Source organism: Gigantopelta aegis, chromosome 6 (genome assembly GCF_016097555.1).
Source record: "Gigantopelta aegis isolate Gae_Host chromosome 6, Gae_host_genome, whole genome shotgun sequence".
Taxonomy (NCBI): Eukaryota; Metazoa; Mollusca; class Gastropoda; order Neomphalida; family Peltospiridae; genus Gigantopelta; species Gigantopelta aegis.
The window spans coordinates 19,373,541-19,394,791 of record NC_054704.1 but is presented as its reverse complement, the minus strand read 5'-3'; the positions used below and the strand labels follow the sequence as shown (position 1 = coordinate 19,394,791).

Genomic DNA, 21,251 nt, shown 5'->3' with positions numbered 1-21,251 from the left:
CTGCGGAGATGTTCTCGACAGTTTAGGAATACTAGGGATGTTCCATGTTTAGTGAGTCGACACGTGACATCACGTTAACCAATCGTCAATATCAAGCGGGTACACATGTGCAGGGCACAATATTTCACGCGTGTCGGTTACGCAAAATTAAATTTACGCGAACCGCAAATCGGTTACGTCGTGACCTGTAGACGTTCAGAAATTAAAACTTGCAGACTTCACGATTATAGTAAGTTTATTCATGCAGACATACTACTAGTATGATTTTTAGATACTTGATGTGCAGCAAACCAGTAGCCAATGGTATATTGCAACGGTTGTAACTTGTGACCGAAGACTCAGTATAGAGTCGAGCCAAAAGTTGTAAAGAAATGTGCACGGATCGCTAAGGCGCCTAAATTATCTGCTGCTATTCTATCTCTAAAGGAATATATGTAGACATAATATTTGATTGCCTATAATTTTAGAAAGGTTGAAAACGGTTTTAACGTAAACAAAAATGCAAAAATGTCACAAAAGCTGAAAAATACTAACATCGCATAATGAGCTTTAAATAACAAACATTTGGAACGTCACTGTAGTATAGAAGTACCAGTGATAAAGTGAAAGTAGCATCACCACCGCAAAATATCGGTGTCAAATTATTGTGGTCTTTCTTTTTATGTTATAAGATTTATGTTTATTAATCTAATCATGCACCAATGAGTAGCCTGTTTTATAGTTCAGAGGAACTGGACATTTGTTGCTTGGGTTTTTGGTGGGTGTTTTTTTTTTTTTTTCAGTCTACTGTATACTAAATTTTACATATCAGTGACAAATGGTAGCCTTTATTTGTTATTTATAAAAGAAAATTATTAGTCTAATCATACACCAGGGAATGGGCATTTTTCCTCCAAATGTATCTATTTTGTTTCAGTACTGGGCTGATATTTAGTCATTTTACAATAGCGTTAACTTCCGCAAGCTGCACAGAGGTTATAGAATATGGTGGCCTGATGTCCGAGGACAGTGGTTTTTAGATTCGGGCAACTAAAAATTAGTTTTTGCGATCCCGATGGCAAATGGTGAATAATAATAATAATAATAAATCTACAACGCTATGATCGTACGAAAACAAAAGAAACATTTTCAAGTCACTTCTTTCGATTTGTAAGCATTAAAAAAACTGTTCTATAAAACGTTTTCTTTTGTATTTTGTTTTAACTTTATGTTTGAGCTAAAAATTATGTATTTAAATATAATTTCAATGTAACTTTGAGGTAACCAATCAGGTAATCCACAGGTTACGCAAATATAATTCACGTAACCGAACAATTGGTTACCTAGGTAAAAACCACGTGAACAAACTTCCAGTTACCTCAGATTTTAAAATATTGTCCCCTGCATGTGGAATCATTTGGAAATGACAAGTTTAACATCCCTGTGTTAAGGCCAATCAGTGGAAGAACTTTACACAACCGATTAGGTGATCACAAAGTACGACCATGACATGAAGTCAATACGTTGTTCTGTTATATCGTCACCGACGGCGCACCAAGCATTGTGTAGACCGTATTTCAGGTTCAAAAGACAAGAGGGGATCACTGTACTTTTGACAGATAAATAGTACATCTATGTAAAACACAAATTTTAAAATTTTATAAATATGTCTCACTGAAATTTTAATGATGCACAGGAACTTTTTTCTGTGAGTATATATATGATGAGACATTAGATGGGACACACAACAATCTTATACACCAATATCTTTTCCAGCCAGAGGAAACCTAATTATAATATCTGTGGAACTGTGTCCATGATGTCCACCTAAGCAGTTATGCAATTTCTCAACACGGATTACATTTATCAACTCAGTACAAGTATTTCCGTGTAAGTAGGTACAAGAAGTGAACCTACCCTCTGGTCTTGCTCCATGGTGGTGACGATGCCCTCTCGTACAAACATGCCGTAGTCCTCGTAGAACTGGAGGTACTTGTCTTTGTCTTTCTTAGACTGGTCCAGCAGGAACTTCAGAAACCGGTTTGTCAGCACCATCCTCAGTTTCCTACACGTAAATAATACGGATTTCAATAATTAAACAACATTTCAGGTATTTCACAATTCACATATTAACGGTATTATTACAATCTTTAAAAAGGCATCAGGCCCTCGGAGGTTTGGCAATAATACTGTAAATTGCCTTAAGAATGCTTTGTGTCATTTTGAATTTGCTATGTGACATCATTTTGTGTAGGTGTCATATTTTTTTTTTCTTCAGTAAGTGACCTTGACATTTAACACAGAAAAGCGAAACATGAACTCCCTTTCAAGATATGATGACCCTATTTGTATATGAGATCCTACTGAATCAAAGTAAGGAATCTTTTATGTCGACAGGACTACGGCCTTTGATATGCCAGTTGTGGAGTCCATGGATTGTGATTGATCCTGCAACCCATCACACTTCAGGTAAGTGCTCTACCACTGAGATACATCTTGCTTCTGCAGAGGTTGAGCAAGTCAAAGCTATCAAACAATGTTGCTACACAACATGCTAAAGGTTTAACTATCAATGGAAAAGTATTGTCACCTGATCAAAGCGCTGTCTTGCAGTAACTCTCGACTCAAATTCAGTGGAATGTCTTCACTGTCAACAACACCTAGTGATAGTATAAAGCAATACAGAAAAATAAATGAATACACTAGAAGTATTTTAAAAGTAACTCTTTTTTTCATAAAATATCTATGCATAATTCTTTACTCTGAAAGCTGTCTAATTTATCCAAAGTATAACAATGTTTGTAAACACCTCTTCTTTCTTTTGTCTCTTATTTGAGATGTCTTAGTCAAGTTTTACGTTACACTAAGGGACATAACTCTTGTTAAAGGAAATAATGTTTTTAATGTATAAATACCAGTCTCGGTGGTGTCGTGATGAAGCCATCGGACATAAGGCTAGTAGGTACAGGGTTCGCAGCCTGGTATCGGCTCCTACCCAAAGCAAGTTTTAATGACCCAATGGGTAGATGTAAGACCAGTACACCCTCTTCTCCCTCACTAACAACTAACCAACTGTCTTGGACAGACAGCCCAGATAGCTGAGGTGTGTGCCTAGGACAGCGTGCTTGAACCTTAATTGGATATAAGCACAAAAATAAGTTAATGAATGAATAACCAAGTGGAACAAATAAGAAATAAAAGCATAATAAATATATATAGCCTAACCACAACCTTTGAGGTACAAGCTTGAGTTAAATATATATTATTATGTATAAGTATTAACTTGCTCCATATTTATGATTGTCCTTCAGCCAAGAATATGCTTTAACTACACTACATATATGCTTTTTATATAACTGTTCCAAATGTAACATACTGATTATTATTAATGGTGTTCCAATCATTGATTATAATCAAATATTGAATGGTTGTGTTCTAATAACTGACTTTGACATCCTAACAGAAAATATTCACTTTAATTAGTTTTAAAGTTTACATGATAAAATAAATGAGAAATATGTGTGATTTTAGGTTTATTTTCATGCTTACATAAAGAAACCTGATAATGAACATGTATTAAAAGTAAAATTAGTGATATGTGTAGGGTCTACTCTAGGCAACACGACAACAGATAGTTGGTGCAAAATTATTAAAACTGATGATTGATGAAAAACTTCCCACCGATTTACACTACTACTACCAATTGTCAAAATGTTACAGTATTATATGTTCTACAGACAAACAGACGGACTGACATAGTCCTTGTTGTTTTGTGGTTGTACATAAACATTGTGTTACATTTATAATTAGTTTCTATGAATATGACAAACCTTTAACAAATCTCAGCCACTTGGGCAGTATGTTGTTAGCTTTCTGTAAAATCATCACTTTACGACTGTACAAGGTCAGTGACACGTCTGTTTCTCTACTCATTTCAAACAGAGCTGGAACACAAAAACAACATGACAAAATAAAACTTTTTTTAAAAAGATTTTATAATTATATAACCATTATTTTACCATATTAGTTAACAGAATTACTTTCCCCCTATTAATTCTAAAAACATGGTAACGAATATATGAATGACATACCGTATATCTTCGCCTATAAGTAGAATTTTTTTCACCCAAAAATTATTTTATAACTTGGGGGGTCGACTTATAAGAGGGTAAAAAAATTTCACCAAAAAATATTACTGTTTTGGGGATTATTTTACAAGTTTTATTGTTGAAGTATGCCATGTATTTATACTCAAATATGTTAATTTGACACATTTATTTTTTATAACCTATTTTTTTTGGCATTCTTTTGTTCAAATATTGTACATTATTGTTCTCATGTGCTGAAAATAAGAAATATTTCAATATTTATAAGTTGTTTTTCATGGGTCGACTTATAAATGGGTCAATAAAAAAAATAAGTTTTCAGGGCTTGAAATTAGGGACTCGACTTATAGCCGAGATTGACTTACAGGCGAAGATATACGGTATATTGTTTGCTGTGTTGTTTTAAATTTACACGACAAAAACAACAACAAAAAAACACCTCAATGGACATTTGGGATCAAACAATAATTTAAAAAGAAAAATAATCTAAAAAAAAACCTTCTCATAAATTTGGAATATTTTATTTATAGTGATGATTACAACAATAATAAGACAGCAAAAGAAATTAAAAAAGCACCCATGAAACAAAAAACAACAAAACATTAAAACTTGGTGAGCCATGCTACTTCATGTTTATTGACTTTCATGTTTATTTTATTACAACATACTCACTAGGTTTGTATTCCGGGACGTAGAAGAGAGCTCGGATGTTGAGGGGTGCGTCTGCCTTGTAGTGAAGATGATAGCGCGGTTTGTCGAAACTGTTTGTCGTGAAGCGATAGAACTCTTCATGCATGTCCTCTGTAATACTCTTAGGGTCAAGCATCCACAAGGCCTAAAAACAGAGAGAATAAATGGACGGATGGATGAATGAATGACAAACACTATGAGAGTACTGCTAAAGCAATACATGTCCCCTACTGGGCCCAAATATTTTTCGTATCTCCTAAATTGAAGGGCCATACCTCTGTAAAAAGTGGGTAAATCACCATGAAAGATAAGCTTGATCTGTAACAGTATTGTGATAAAGCTATATACAAAATTTATTCTCAATATTTTCAAGCATTGCAAAAACAAAAGTCCGGAAAACTAATTTTCACATCTTGATTTGAAGTTGAAGGGCATTAACTCCGTCAAAAATGGGTAAATTACCATGAAAGTCAAACTTGGTCTGTAACAGTACATGATAAAGCTATATCAAAAATTTCTGCTCAATATCTCAAGGCATGCTAAAAAAAACTATATGTGGGACAGACGGACAAATGGACAGACGGATGGACAGACAGACAGAAAGACAAAAAGACAGAGATGAAACCTATAGTCCCTTCGGTTGGACTGGTAGGGGACTAATAAAACACAATGTTAAAGAGTTGTGAAAAATACAGGTATTTGATGGTATTAAAAACATTAAAAAAAAGAAGTAAGTTTTCTTCGGGGTTGGATCGACATGATTCCATTTAAAAATAGAATGAAACATGGAAGAATTCATATTCTTATAAATAGCTTCGAATTATATAATATAAGAAATAAATTTATGTTCAGTAATTATAAGCACATATCTGTTTTTGAAGAAACTCTTCACTACAAAATCTGACTTGAGAAAATAACTAAATGCTAATTGTAATTAATGTTTTATTTAATTTTCATTTCAATTCACTCACATCTACTACATTAATTCTTTTTCCATTCAGATATATGGGAACACCAACAAAGTTACTGTACTTTATGACGACACCTAGAAAACAAAAACAAAAAACAGCATTATAATCAGAAAACAAAAAGTTTGTTTGTTTTGTTTAATGACACCAGCAGAGCACAATTATCAGTTACTGGACATCAAACATTTGATAATTCTGACAGGAAACGTGCTACATTTTTCCAATAGCAGAAAGAGAGAAACAAAATAACTACAAGAACAGAATCTGCTATAAAGACAAAATGTCAAATTTTCGAATATTAAAATATAATATGAATTCAGGAAAATAAACCTTTCAGTATTTCAGAAGAATTTCAAGAGGATATATGTTCAGGTTGAATCTGTAACTTCATATGAGAGCTTAATGTTTATGATCAGTTACATAGATGGCTATTTTTTGTAGAAATATCTTTTCAGTTGTAAGCATTGCTGAAAGTAGTAATAAATCGAGATAAATAAGAACTTTGTTTTTAAAGATATATTTAATAAATTTGGCCAATCTAATCATTCATAAGAAAAAGTGTATTACAGATTGGAATTATTCATCAATAACCAAGGTATATTTTTGGTTTTAATTTAATGCGAAACATTTCATAACATTTGTTTAAAGTTTGTTTTTGAAATCTTGAACTAAGGTCTTTAGTATTAAATGTATATAAGTTAACAACTGTGACCTACTGTTAATAATCTCTTCCTTAGCGAAGTCGTAGCAGTCTCCTTTGAGGTGGACAACAATCTTTGTACCACGCTGAACTCCTTCTGCCTCTGACACTTCGTACGAGCCGGTTCTACAAGTAAATAAAATAATAATTATATTTATATATGCTTAAATACATCCCCCCAACAGCATGCAATTCAAACTATGTAAAGAAGTGTTGTATTTCTATAATCACTCCTAGCCTAAAACAACTAGTGGACAATTAAAAATAAATCAGAATACAGAAATACAGGTTTTCTCCAGCAAAATCAAACTGGCACTACAAAGTGTACATTTTCATATTTAGTTTTGGAAATGGGGTGGGGTCAGTATGGTCATGTATTAGTTTTTGTAAGTTTTACTAAATGTATCATACACTTAAATTTATTATTGCTTCAAGTCATCATCTTGGGAGGGGAGGGGTGACGGAGGGATGGGTGTGTATGCACCCAGCATTGGAAAAAGTGTTAAAAAAAGAGAGAAAAAGAAGAGTTCCATATACGGTCCACTAAACAAAAGGATTCATTTTGCCATCGAGGGTCCTGTTTTTAAAAAGATGCACACACCCTTCAATGTAGATATTATATATATGTTCTTGTGTTTTACTAATGAAGTGGTAAGATGGTATTCTTTAAAGACACAAACAACAAACCCTTTTGATATCCATTTCAGTGGAGTTGAGCCTGGTTTGTAAGAAAGAGTGAACACTTCCACATTATCACCAACCATGAACGTTGAGTAGAAACCAACACCAAACTGACCAATCAGTGAACTGCTTATATCTGCCTTGTCTGCCATCTGATCAACAAATGTCTGCACAAAACAGAAATGAGTGAACATCGCATAAACAACAAAACATATATAACCACAAACAAAAGTAAGCAAAATCTCCATGGAAGGAAGGAAGAAATGTTTTATTTAACGACACATTAAACACATTTTAATTACAGTTATGTGGTATTGGACCACAGAGATAAATAGAAAGAAAATCTACTGAAACCACGCCCAAGGCTATTAACTTCGATTATAGAAGCATTTTATATGCACCATCCCTCCCTCCAAAATGCTACATGGACTTTGATAAGTTTTCATATCTCTTTAATAAGATCCAATGTAACTGATCAGCAAAGAAAACACCAAAGCCACTCAGATATATGGAGTTGTGAAGTTATTATTTTTAAATGCTACACCCTTCAAGTGTAACTATATTTATTTCAATGTATTAATAATTTAAGGCATTATACCTTGTATCATTTCAGCTGAACCACACACAAAACAGATATCACCTACACTTCTACCCACTTCTACCCTTGCAATATAATATTTGTTGAAATAGACATAAGTCAGGAAATGTACAAATAGTTAAAGGCATATTGTCACAGACCACTGACCTATTTAATGGTCTAACAAAGTATTACCTGAACAAAAATAATTTGATTTGTCCCTAAAAGTACTTTATTCAACCATTTTAAATGTAAAGAATGGACATATTCTCATTGCATCATATTATCCTCTACAGTTACTTTCTTGTGACTAAAGATTGTATTGTTTATCAACACCACTAGAGCTCATTGATTTATTAATAATTGGCTATTGAATATCAAATATTTAAAAAATTTGATCCATGATGTTATCTTCATAGGAAACCTGCTTATTTTTCCATATGCTCTTTCTTAAGCAGGACAGTACATGCCACAGCCTTTAAATCAGTAGATCAGTGTTTACAAACCTGTGATCCTGACTTAGCAATGGTTCCAATGTTTTCTATCAACTCTTCTTTTGTTAAACCAACCCCTGTATCCTGCAACAAATGTTAAATTGTCAACTTGACACTTCACAAAATAAATATATACATTATAAATTTAAACTAAAATACATTATAAATTTAAACTAATTTAAAAATAAAAAGTAATCTTATGATACTTAGAAAGTCATACTAAATCACCTGACCATGTGCTTATAGAATTTTAACTTCTAGACTCAATCTTTAACAATGACTTGAGACTTCAATTAATGTCATGGCAATGCATACAAATTGCATGTGTGTGATGTCATTAAAGATTTGAGTGTACACTAATGTGGGTGCGGGGACTCTTTAACGTGCCCATATACCTAGGGTTCAGGCATGCCTACCCCAGATTCAGTCTCTGACTTCACCAGTGGCCGATTCTGATGTTTTGTAATCCATGGGTCCAAAAATACTTTAATATTTTACAAGGTTTACAATAAATGGTTACATAAATATTAATATGCATATAACAATAATTGTTCATAAATATAAGAACAATTATGTCATTAACTGATTTCTTAAAGGTCCTATGTCCAAGTTAAAACTACAATATTTTGTTATTTTTTTTGCATTTATTTGTAATAAATAACTACAAAATTAATCAAATCCCACACATAATCGTTCCATAATTAACTCAAGAATAATAATTTTTAAAAGTCTTGTACTGGACAACAAGAGGGGTTTCCCCGAATAATTTGTGGCTAAATATACATGTAGCATGGCCACCATCTTTGTTACTTTTGTCAGTTGACTGCAAAGAATTATTCTTTGCAGATAAAGCTAGTGTGTTGAATGTGTATGTATAAAACAGTGACATCACTAGTTAATGTGTGTGACACACTCTCAAGATTCTCTTTAATATATATTTTTTTCTACTAGTAAATGGAATTATTTGGTTGTAATTTTTTATAGGCATGAAGGTATAAACTTTGTTTCAAAGCAAACATTTATAAATATTTTTGGTAGGAACCATCATTATTGCAACTTTGACCTTTAAGTTGCATTCAAATGACAAAAAACTATTTAAAAAAATTATTTTAAAATATCCACCTGTATGGTAAATGTTTTTTTGTTGTCATCTGTTGCCAGGTGTATCTCCAGAGGGACGTCCTTGTCAACAATGTCCGCTCCCTGCAGCTCCAAATATCTCAACTTTTCTAATGCATCACTGGCATTGGAAATCAGTTCACGAATAAACACCTAGAGAAATGTTCAAAACAAATTCCTTCAGAAATACAGTTCTTTGATATAAATATTTTAACTGAATAATAATAATATCTATTTTATGTACATCAGCTTTTCAAAAAACCTACAAAGACTGTGTCACTGATGATTGTTGAAGTGCCACAGTAATGATATATCATGTTTACAATGTATATGAATCCTACCTCCCCAATCCAATCCAAAACAAACACACAGAAACAAAACACCAACCTAAAAAAAACCCAACCCAAAACAACCAAAAACCAAGCAAGCATATATGTTATTATAATTTTTAAACAATCTTCACTGCCAAATTAAATATTACTTAAATTGGAGTTTTAAAACTGAAGTATATATATTCCCTTCATAAACAAAGCTCTCTTAAGCAACACTGCATCTTTATAAGATTGCAAAGTTATAACAGTTTAGTGAATTAGGCTACAGACTCCTATTATGTCCACAACATGTTTTCTGTACATGTTTTTTGCATATCAGTCTTCACCAGGAAAGGTGAGTGATCACTCCCACTCACCTCCACACTCACCTGGAAAGTTTTAGGAGAGCAGCAAAATTCATCACCTTGCAATAAAAAAAAATCAATATATACTCTTCAAAAAAAGAAACGCAAAAGGGTACAAATGGGTTATAACTCCGATTTTATGTTTCCTACCGGTTCATGCTTTGTGAATATAAGGTCATTGCATGTCCCAAACACATTCCCACGGTTACATTCGATAAAACGCAGCTACTGTACAATAAAGTTCCAAAATGTGAATATTCGCAAAAACGCAGCCACGTGCAAACCATGTCACCACTGCATGTGCGTTGTCTGCACGTGCAACATGAACACCGACAGTATAAAAGTGCAGGGTGTTCGCTTGCCTGGCCTCTGTATCTGGCCGACAGTTGACAATCCAGGACATGCCACGTCTCAGTGAACCGCAGAGAAACAATGCCATCGGCCGACTAGACGCAGGCGAATCCAGAACGGCCGTTGCCAGGGCATTCCATGTGTCCCCAAGCACCATCTCCAGACTGTGGGACCGTTACCAGCAACATGGATCAACACGTGACCTCCCTAGATCCGGTCGACCACGGGTCACTACCCCCGGGCAGGACCGCTACATCCGGGTACGCCACCTTCGGGAACGATTGACTACTGCCACCTCCACAGCCGCAGCAATACCAGGTTTGCGCAGGATATCCGACCAGACCGTACGGAACCGCCTACGTGAGGTAGGAATTCGTGCCAGACGTCCAGTTCGAGGTGTCATCTTAACACCACAACACCGTCGACTCCGACTGCAGTGGTGCCAGATTCATCGACAATGGCCTCAACTGCGATGGAGACAGGTGTGGTTCAGTGACGAGTCCCGATTTCTGCTCCGACGTCATGATGGAAGATGTCGCGTGTATAGGCGTCGTGGTGAACGTTATGCGGCAAACTGCGTGCAGGAAGTGGACAGATTCGGCGGGGGTAGTGTCATGGTGTGGGCAGCCATCTCACACACTGGCAGAACTGACCTGGTCCACGTGCAGGGCAACCTGAATGCACAGGGCTACATTGACCAGATCCTCCGGCCACACATCGTTCCAGTTATGGCCAACGCCAACGCAGTGTTCCAACATGACAACGCCAGGCCTCACACAGCACGTCTCACAACGGCTTTCCTACAGAACAACAACATTAATGTCCTTCCTTGGCCATCGATATCACCGGATTTGAACCCAATTGAGCATCTATGGGACGAGTTGGACCGACGCCTCCGACAGCGACAACCACAGCCCCAGACCCTGCCCAAGTGGGCCACCATCCCCCAGGACGTCATCCGTACTCTGGTTGCTTCAATGGGCAGGCGGTGCCAGGCAGTTGTCAACACACGCGGAGGCCACACCCGGTATTGACTCCAGATGACCTTGACCTTGGTGGTGTGTCCTATCACTTACTCACAATGGACTAGAGTGAATTGTAAACAATCCTGCAACATTTGGTAATTATCGGACTCACCATTCAATAATTAAATCAATTCTCCAAATGTTACGACAATGTGGTTTTGCGTTTCTTCTTTTGAAGAGTATATTTTAACTGAAACTTCCTGTGATTGCTCACCTAGCAACATTTTATGAGAGTGACCGTTAGCTCGCCTTTATTTTGCTCCTGGCGAAGACAGCATAGTGCATTTAAAGGTAATTATTTCACATAAACTGATCAAGACAGAGGGTGAACTGGTTAATCAAGAAACGAAAGCATGGCTTACCTCCTTTTCAGAATACAGGGACTTGGCAACAATGTCTAGCAACTTGCGCGTCTCTGCCTGAAATTCATGTTCATCAGTGGGACCTACAAGAAAAATAGAAAGAAAATAAATAAGATGGATGTAGTCACAACAAGAGTTTTATGTAAAGAAAGAAAGGAATGGTTGTTTAATAACACCCCAGTACATTGTTTAACCCCTGACCGTTACATATCACATATAATAATTACCTAAAATTTATCTTTACCCATGGAACTGAAAACAAACATTTAAAGAAAATAAACTAAACAGATTTAGTCAAAATACATTTTCTCAAAGCAACAAAGAACAAACTACCGGTAGTTTCAAATAAAGAAATAGTTAATGATGCCCAGGACTGGCTCTGCTACTCGCCAAGTTCACCAATTGTGAATTTTAAGACCAATTGGCAAATTTTATTTTAATTTAATGTAATAATTGATATTTTGTTTGAAAATAACTGTGTGTTTTGCATTTTTAAAAGATAAATAAGGTGAAATATCCTATTCACCCAGAGCTAGTGCTGACACCCCAATATATTTGTTAACTAGTGGCTATTAAAAAATTAACACACTTGGAATAATTGGTACCCCAAATGTGCAACAAAGAATTAAGTTTTAACTAAATTCTTACAATTCTTGACCTGGAGGTGGTAAGAAGAATCAAAGATGGTGGAAGTATGCACATGTACCAAGTGCTTTGACGCTATTTTCACCAACTAATATTGGGCTTCTCTTCAATTTTGGTTCAATTGTAGAATTTTAAGAATAATTTTGACCGCCCAATTAAGCAATCCTGAGATAAACTAATTAATATGTCACATCAATGGATTTGTTTTGGCCAATGCTTAACTTTTGTTAACTAAATGTTACAAATAAATTGAAATTATACTGGCACTGTAAAGCCACAAGATGTAACAGAAAAATATCAAAACACAGTACCCTGTTCATATTGTTAAACATGAAGCCAGTATTTAGTGAAATATATGGAATGGGATGGAAAATTGTTTAACGTGCACATTCAGAGCAAGCTGTTGTAGCGCACGCCTGTCCTGGGCACAAGTACCGGCCTCAGAAATTCCTTTTATATACCACCAGTATTAGAATTAAGATGTACATAAGAGTTGCCTCCCTTGAACTAATAAATGGATCAGAGGAAAATCCATTCCCTTGCTGACAATGTTAAATTGTTTTACAGTAAACTGAATGAATGAATGAATAAATGAATGAATGTTTAACGACACCCCAGCACGAACAATACATCGGCTATTGGGCGTCAAACTATGGTAATGCAAATAAATAAAGTGATGATCAACATCAATATAAAAATTCAAGATTTAAATAAAAACAGTGTAAAGAACTGTGCAAAAATACAAATATCACAGATACATAGGCCTACTGACTTTTACTCAAAATTTCAATTGTATCAATTGTGCTGTATTGGCCATTCTCAAAGAGAATGTTACACCCCTGCACCATGGTGAGGTTATAACAGTAAACTGATGCTTGGCTTAAAACAGTGTGTCAGCACACCCAGGCATTACACAGGTAAGATGCAAGACACCTTACAAATACTGTACCTGCAATAAAATGGGCTATTATATGGTATTTAAGAGATTTAAGAATATTTTTATTAGTAACCTTCTTTCTGGCAGAAAACCACAGCAGTTGTTTTCACTTTATAAATATTTGATGGGGCACCTCCATAACAAATGGACCACAGTATTCTACAAATGTTTGAGAAAGTCACTAGTCCTCACAGAACCCCTGGCTAGTGCCCTATGTATTATAGCAATACAGTTGATATTTTCCACTAGTCCTCACAGAACCCCTGGCTAGTGCCCTATGTATTATAGCAATACAGTTGATATTTTCCACTAGCCCTCACAGAACCCCTGGCTAGTGCCCTATGTATTATAGCAATACAGTTGATATTTTCCACTAGTCCTCACAGAACCCCTGGCTAGTGCCCTATGTATTATATCAATACAGTTGATATTTTCCACTAGTCCTCACAGAACCCCTTGCTAGTGCCCTATGTATTATAGCAATACAGTTGATATTTTCCACTAGTCCTCACAGAACCCTTGCTAGTGCCCTATGTATTATAGCAATACAGTTGATATTTTCCACTAGTCCTCACAGAACCCCTGGCTAGTGCCCTATGTATTATAGCAATACAGTTGATATTTTCCACTAGTCCTCACAGAACCCCTTGCTAGTGCCCTATGTATTATAGCAATACAGTTGATATTTTCCACTAGTCCTCACAGAACCCCTTGCTAGTGCCCTATGTATTATAGCAATACAGTTGATATTTTCCACTAGTCCTCACAGAACCCCTGGCTAGTGTCCTATGTATTATAGCAATACAGTTGATATTTTCCACTAGTCCAGACCAAAATTTCACTAGTCAGGACAGAGGGGTAGTGGATTTGTCGAACCCTGGGACCACAATGTAAATAGCTCTTTTTAATATCATGTATATATGCATATTGTAAAGAAATATCAAATGAAAACACCCAATCCACCAATTTTACAAGTCTTTAGTCCCATACCCTCTGTAGTACAGCAGGGTAATACAAATTTCATGCCAGACACATCCCATAATTAGGAAGTATTATGTGTTAGAAGGTGTAATCCCATGTTAATAATACTATACAAATGATACCAAATGGCAGATCTCAAAATAGCAGCCTCCAAACATTAAAAAAGCAGTTCATTTTTCAAACTTAGCTAGTAAAATAAAAATTCACCTGATAAAACCCTTGTAAAAAATTGCATGTAATTTTCAAGAGACAGATGTATGTATATATGTATATACGAATGATTATCTCATTTGCTATTTAGCCCACGATTAATGTTATATTTTTAATTTCACAATGCTCTAAAATAAATCTCAGAGATTCAGATGTGTACACACCATCTCAAATCATCCCTCATCCATTGTTCTTCTATTTCCAGCAAGCCGTCTTTTTTTTTTAGCAGGATGATCTGATTGATGCTGCAAGTTCATGTACTAATATCAGTATTTATTTATGCACTTAACATACACCTAGAAAACGTTTAAGTGCCCCACTGCTATTGTGGCCATGAGGTTTGAAAACCTGTGTGTTGGCACCAAATGTCTGGAATAGGAACCAGGCTCTGCTCATAAAACATTTAGTCTACACTCTTGACTTGTAATAGCGACTAAGACTGCATTGTGTGTATTATTAACACAGTGGGTATGTGACATAAGTATGGAGCTGCATGGTACCCCAGATAGTTTTTTGCTGAAAATTACTGTTAAAGGCACTAACATGAATCCTTATAATGAGATTGCCAATATTGGGTATAGCCGTCATATTCCTGGATGACCAGAATGCCACCACAACCATCCCTTCGCCCAACATGAATCAAGACCTTTATCCTTCAGAACACATTTGCGACATCCTAGGGTACAAGATACAGAAGGTGAACACACCAGTAGCCAATCTACAGGAAGTGTAATAAGCATTACATTGAGAATAGCAAAATCTACCTGGCAGTCACTGAGACATGTGGTGACTACACACCATTCAAAACATTTTTCAAAGGCTTTTGTACTATTTTCCACAACATATCTCTTGGATGTAAATTAATTTTAAAAATGGATCATGAATTATTGATGACTCAAAATCCTGAAACTTTTTTTATTTTTTTTTTTTTTTTTAAACGTAGATTAGCATTAGCCAATGCTAGTGAAAAAATAAAGTACCATTTATTGAAGCATACACGTCAATTATTTTTCAAGCTCTGTAAACTTTTACAACTAAAGTAAGATTAAAATCTGGCTTAAACTCAAGCTTGTCATTTCCTGCTATTTGATCACACCATGACTGGCAGGTCTGCACAGAACTGACAAATTAACATAGGAAGGAAACATTTTAATTAACGATGCACTCAACACATTTTATTTATGGTTATATGGTGTTAGATATAATGATTAAGGACCACACAGATATTAAGAGAGGAAACCCACTGGGTTACTATTTTCGATTAGTAGCAAGGGACAGACAGGATAGTACATACCACAGCCTGTGTTACACCAGTTGTGGAACATTGGCTGGAATAAGAAATAGCCCAATGTGGCCCACCAAAGAGAATTTATCCTAGACTGATAGCATATCAGGCAAGCGATGTACCACTGAGCTACGTCCCGCCCCCAAATTAACATAGAATCATTGGACACAAATGAGGACTGATATTTTCTGTGAGTTTAAGGATTTTCCAGTGAGAAACATTCTAGGATTTTCCAGGGTGCGGCCGGGCAAGCAAATCCTGCATACTAAAATATGTCTCAGGCAGGAAAGGTTAATAATCATTCTCGCTCCCTCCCCACACACTCGCCTGCAATGTTTAGGAGAGCAGCAAATTAACTGTCTGGCAAAACATTTAAAAATATATTTCATTTGAAACTTTATGTGCCTGCTAACCTAGCACCATATATGGAAAGTGATATTCAGCTTGCCTTGATTTTGGTCATGGCGACGACTGAAAATAATGAGAATGATAGGCAGATGGTGATACATGATAAAGATAAAATTGTCAGCCTTGACAGAACTGGGATGAATAATCTATGCATAGCAGGGAACATTTTGTTCAGAATCACGCTGCGTTTGCAATGCAAGTTTCAGAGATCACTGCAGTTCTAAATGTTAAACAAGTCATTGCACATTGATTTTCAATCAATTAACAACTCTTGCTAATCAAAATTTTAAAAACAAAATATTCCTTGTAATAGGTTACATGAATCCCATTGCAGTATATACAATCATCAACTGTAGGCCATTTATATTTGGAGTTAAACTTCAATTTGTTTAATGAGCACATTGAGTTTTTAATCATCAGCTATTGGATGTCAAACATTTGATAATTTTGACATAGTCTTAGAGAGGAAACCTGCTACATTTTCCATTAGTAGCAAGGTATGTTTTATATGCACTGTCCCATAGACAGAAAAGTATATGCCATGGCCTTTAATATACCAGTTGTGGTGCACTGGCTGGAACGGCAAATAGTCCAATGGGCTCACCGATGGGAATCGATCCCAGACCGACCTTATCAATTGAAAAATATCCCCTGTAAATGTTACATAGGTTGCTTTAAATACTATTTTGGTAAGATGTAATTATCACTGTCCGTATTATTAGATACTATAAAATTGAGTTGTATAAGCACATCTGTTTTGTACACTTGTATATACTGTATAATTTATATAACATTATATTATATATTGTATAATTTATATAACATTATATTATATATTGTATAATTTATATAACATTATATTATATATTGTATAATGTAGTGCAATTTGATTTGTAGAAAAGGCATCGAGGGAGAATAGTTTTGTACTAATTGAATAATAAAGTATTATTATTATTATTATTATCCTCTGTAGTATAGTGAATAGTACATTAATTCACCAAATGTAAGCCATTTATATGTTACTTATTGTATAGCATCACAAAAAAACAAAACCCAACCATTATCTAAAAGTAAATTACTGAAAGTTAACAACCACAAATGGTTGTGTGCCTAAGTCATTGCTTTTAGAAAAACAAGAGTTATTTATTCAAATTATATAGCTTTTTATCACATATTACAGGGGCGGAACATTGTTTTGTTTAACGACACCACTAGAACAAACTGATTTATTAATTATCAACTATTAGAATTCAAACACTTAATAATTTGGTAGTTTTGACATACAGTCCAAGAGAGGAAATAAATGATCGTTTACATGCACCATAACTATAGCCCAGAGGTTAAAACATTTGACCAATGCTTGGTCAATTTGGGATCGATCCCCATTGCTGGACCCATTGGGCTATTTCTAGTTCCATCCAGTGCACCAAGACTGGTATATCAAAGGCTGAGGGTGGGAATTCTCCTCAGATCAGCTGTTTTCCTCTCATGAAACACTGCTTTTCCTTGCATTTTAATCGTCCTTTCCTCCAAAATGTGTCAGATGGCACAGATTTTAAGCTAGGATTTCGAGAATATCCGGGACCCCTCTAGAATTCCTCTTTTTTACAGTTCACCAATTCCCATCCCTGAAGGTTGAGGTATGTACTATACAATATGTGAGATGTTTCATATAAAAGATCCCATGGCAGTGTTTCTGCCAGAAATAATTTTGTGGGTATGGCACTATTGAACTGAATGCAACCACATTCAACAGTGGGTTAAGTTTAGGATTAGGGCTAAGAAAATCAAACAGTAATGATAAGAATAATTCAATTTGTCAAATGGTTAACTTTAAAAAAAAAATCTGCACAAAAACATTTGGGTATGGAGCATATCCATTTTATCCTGTGACAGAAACCCTGCAAGCTGCTTATCAGAAAGAGTAGCTCATTGCATGACTGCAGCAGATTTCCTCTCGCATTTTCTGTATGGAACTTAACCATATGTCTGACACCATATAAGCATAATTAAAATGTGTTGAGTGCATCATTAAATAAAACAATTCTTTCCTTCACTCATGTTATATATAGGAGCGGGATGTAGCCCAGTGGTAAAGCGTTCGCTTGATGCGCGGTCGGTCTAGGATCGATCCCCGTCAGTGGACCCATTGGGCTATTTCTCGTTCCAGCCAGTGCTCCACAACTGGTGTAACAAAGGCTGTGGTATGTACTATCCTGTCTGTGGGATGCTGCATATAAAAGATCCCTTGCTGCTAATTGAAAATAGCCCATGAAGTGGCGACAGTGGGTTTCCTCTCTCAATATCTCTATGATCTTTAACCATATGTCTGATGCAATATATCTGTCAATAAAATGTGTTGAGTGTGTCGTTAAATAAAACATTTTTTCCTTCATATTATATATATTTAAAAAATGTAAATTTGACAGAGTGGACTACTGTAATTTTCACAAAGAGTGGACATAACCCGTTCTGGTTAGCAGCACTCGATATATCAATTTATATCCATACACGAAACCACAGACACATAACTAAAGAAGATTAGAAAAAAAAATCAAGTATTTATGACAACTTCTAATCCAGAGATGATAACTTAAGACTGCCTAATATTGTCGAACTGTCAAACCAGATGGCAATTATAGAATTAACAATCCATACATAACCATAAAGCTCTCACATTTCGTAAGAATTAACACCCGCAGAAGGTCTACCTTGAGCCTCAAGTGGGCCCGGTCACGTGTAAACACCATTTGTTTTAATCATACTGGTGTTTGTCGCAATCGGAGAAATACGCAGCCACTCATAATTATTATGACTGATGTCTTCTGACGTACCAAACGGAAATGAGTGGCCATGTGAAATGTTTAATTCATAGAGCCACAATATTTGCATGAGTGAATTAATCGTATGTCATGAGACAAGAGGAGTTACTGATGTGAGCAATAAATCAATTCAATTCCTGCTCGATGGCTATGGGAAATGAGGCAAAGATTTTAAACTGGTTAGCAAAAAAGTCTAGATTGTTCAATTACTGAGTAAATGAAGCAATTTGTCTTTAAAAATTTGACTTACAAATACAAGAGAGATTTACCGCAGAATGCAATCCATATCATGTTATATATCATATGACACATGCACATATATGTAAAAAGGCAAGAAGTGCAGGTCAAATAAAAATAGTTTTTTCTCTAAATTAACAAGGCTACTGATTGAGATAGATCCTATACCAGTGTGCAAACTTTTAAAGGTACATGGTTTTCTAAACACATCAGTCTTCATTGTAAACAAACTTAAGGTGAACTGATGATCACTCTCCTTAATTCATTTCAGGAAAGCAATCACAAGAAGTTGGAAATGAAATTCATTAAACAATTTATGCAAGATGATCAATTTGCAGTTGTCCTAAAAAAATTCCAGGTGAATGTAGAGGTGAGTGAGAGTGATCACTGACCTTTCCTGGTGAATGTGGTAGGCAGTGAATGATCACTGACCTTTCCTGGCAAGTGTGGAGGTGAGTGAGAGTGATCACTGACCTTTCCTGGCGAGTGTGGAGGTGAGTTAGAGTGATCACTGACCTTTCCTGGTGAATGTGGTAGGTAGACCTGAGGTGAGTGAGAATGATAACTGACCTTTTTTGGCGAGTGATGAGAGTGATCACTGACTTTTCCTGGTGAGTGTGGTAGGTGAGTGAGAGTGATCACTGACCTTTCCTGGCGAGTGTGGAGGTGAGTGAGAGTGATCACTGACCTTTCCTGGCGAGTGTGGAGGTGAGTGAGAGTGATCACTGACCTTTCCTGGCGAGTGTGGAGGTGAGCGAGAGTGACCACTGACTTTTCCTGAGTGATCACTGACCTTTCCTCCACTGACGAGTGTGGAGGTGAGTGAGAGTGATGAACTGACCTTCCCTGGTGAGTGTGGAGGGAGTGAGAGTGACCACTGAGGTGATCACTGACCTTTCCTGGTGAGTGTGGAGGTGAGTGAGAGTGACCACTGACCTTCCCTGGTGAGTGTGGAGGGGAATGAGAGTGATCACTGACCTTTCCTGGTGAGTGTGGAGGGGAATGAGAGTGACTACTGACCTTTCCTGGTGAGTGTGGAGGTGAGTGAGAGTGACCACTGACTTTTCCTGGTGAGTGTGGAGGTGAGTGAGAGTGACCACTGACCTTTTCACTGACCTTCCCTGGTGAGTGTGGAGGGGAGTGAGTGAGAGTGAGTGTGGTGGGTGAGTGAGAGTGACCACTGACCTTTCCTGGTGAGTGTGGAGGTGAGACTGAGTGTGGAGTGAGTGAGTGACCACTGACCTTCCCTGGTGAGTGTGGAGGGGAGTGAGAGTGACCACTGACCTTTCTTAGTGTGGAGGGGAGTGAGAGTGACCACTGACCTGACCTTCCCTGGTGAGTGTGGAGGTGAGTGAGAGTGACCACTGGGTGAGTGTGGAGGGGAGTGAGAGTGACCACTGACCTTTCTTAGCGAGTGTGGAGGTGAGTGAGAGTGACCACTGACCTTCCCTGGTGAGTGTGGAGGTGAGTGAGAGTGACCACTGACCTTCCCTGGTGAGTGTGGAGGGGAGTGAGAGTGACCACTGACTGACCTGACCTTCCCTGGTCCACTGACCTTCCCTGGTGAGTGTGGAGGTGAGTGAGAGTGAGACCTTCCCTGGTGAGTGTGGAGGGGAGTGACCTTTCTTACGAGTGTGGAGGGGAGTGAGAGTGACCACTGACCTTCCCTGGTGAGTGTGGAGGTGAGTGAGAGTGACCACTGACCTTCCCTGGTGAGTGTGGAGGGGAGTGAGAGTGACCACTGACCTTTCTTAGCGAGTGTGGAGGTGAGTGAGAGTGACCACTGACCTTCCCTGGTGAGTGTGGAGGGGAGTGAGAGTGACCACTGACCTTCCCTGGTGAGTGTGGAGGTGAGTGAGAGTGACCACTGACCTTCCCTGGTGAGTGTGGAGGGGAGTGAGAGTGACCACTGACCTTTCTTAGCGAGTGTGGAGGTGAGTGAGAGTGACCACTGAGGTGTGGAGGGGAATGAGAGTTCCCTGGTGAGTGTGGAGGGGA

At 36.9% G+C, this 21,251-nt stretch overlaps 1 protein-coding gene across 1 annotated transcript in view; it reads right to left on the bottom strand.

Moving 5' to 3' along the window:
- LOC121374406 (heat shock protein 75 kDa, mitochondrial-like) overlaps positions 1–21,251 on the bottom strand; it is a 101,551-nt gene that overhangs the window by 45,907 nt on the left and 34,393 nt on the right. The window contains exons 4-13 of the mRNA XM_041501507.1: positions 11,729–11,811; positions 9,318–9,467; positions 8,208–8,279; positions 7,131–7,291; positions 6,460–6,569; positions 5,747–5,820; positions 4,758–4,920; positions 3,810–3,923; positions 2,570–2,639; positions 1,897–2,044 (exon numbers count right to left, since the gene is read on the bottom strand). Of these exons, the coding sequence (XP_041357441.1) occupies positions 1,897–2,044; positions 2,570–2,639; positions 3,810–3,923; positions 4,758–4,920; positions 5,747–5,820; positions 6,460–6,569; positions 7,131–7,291; positions 8,208–8,279; positions 9,318–9,467; positions 11,729–11,811 (1,145 nt within the window). The remainder of the gene's footprint in view (positions 1–1,896; positions 2,045–2,569; positions 2,640–3,809; positions 3,924–4,757; positions 4,921–5,746; positions 5,821–6,459; positions 6,570–7,130; positions 7,292–8,207; positions 8,280–9,317; positions 9,468–11,728; positions 11,812–21,251) is intronic.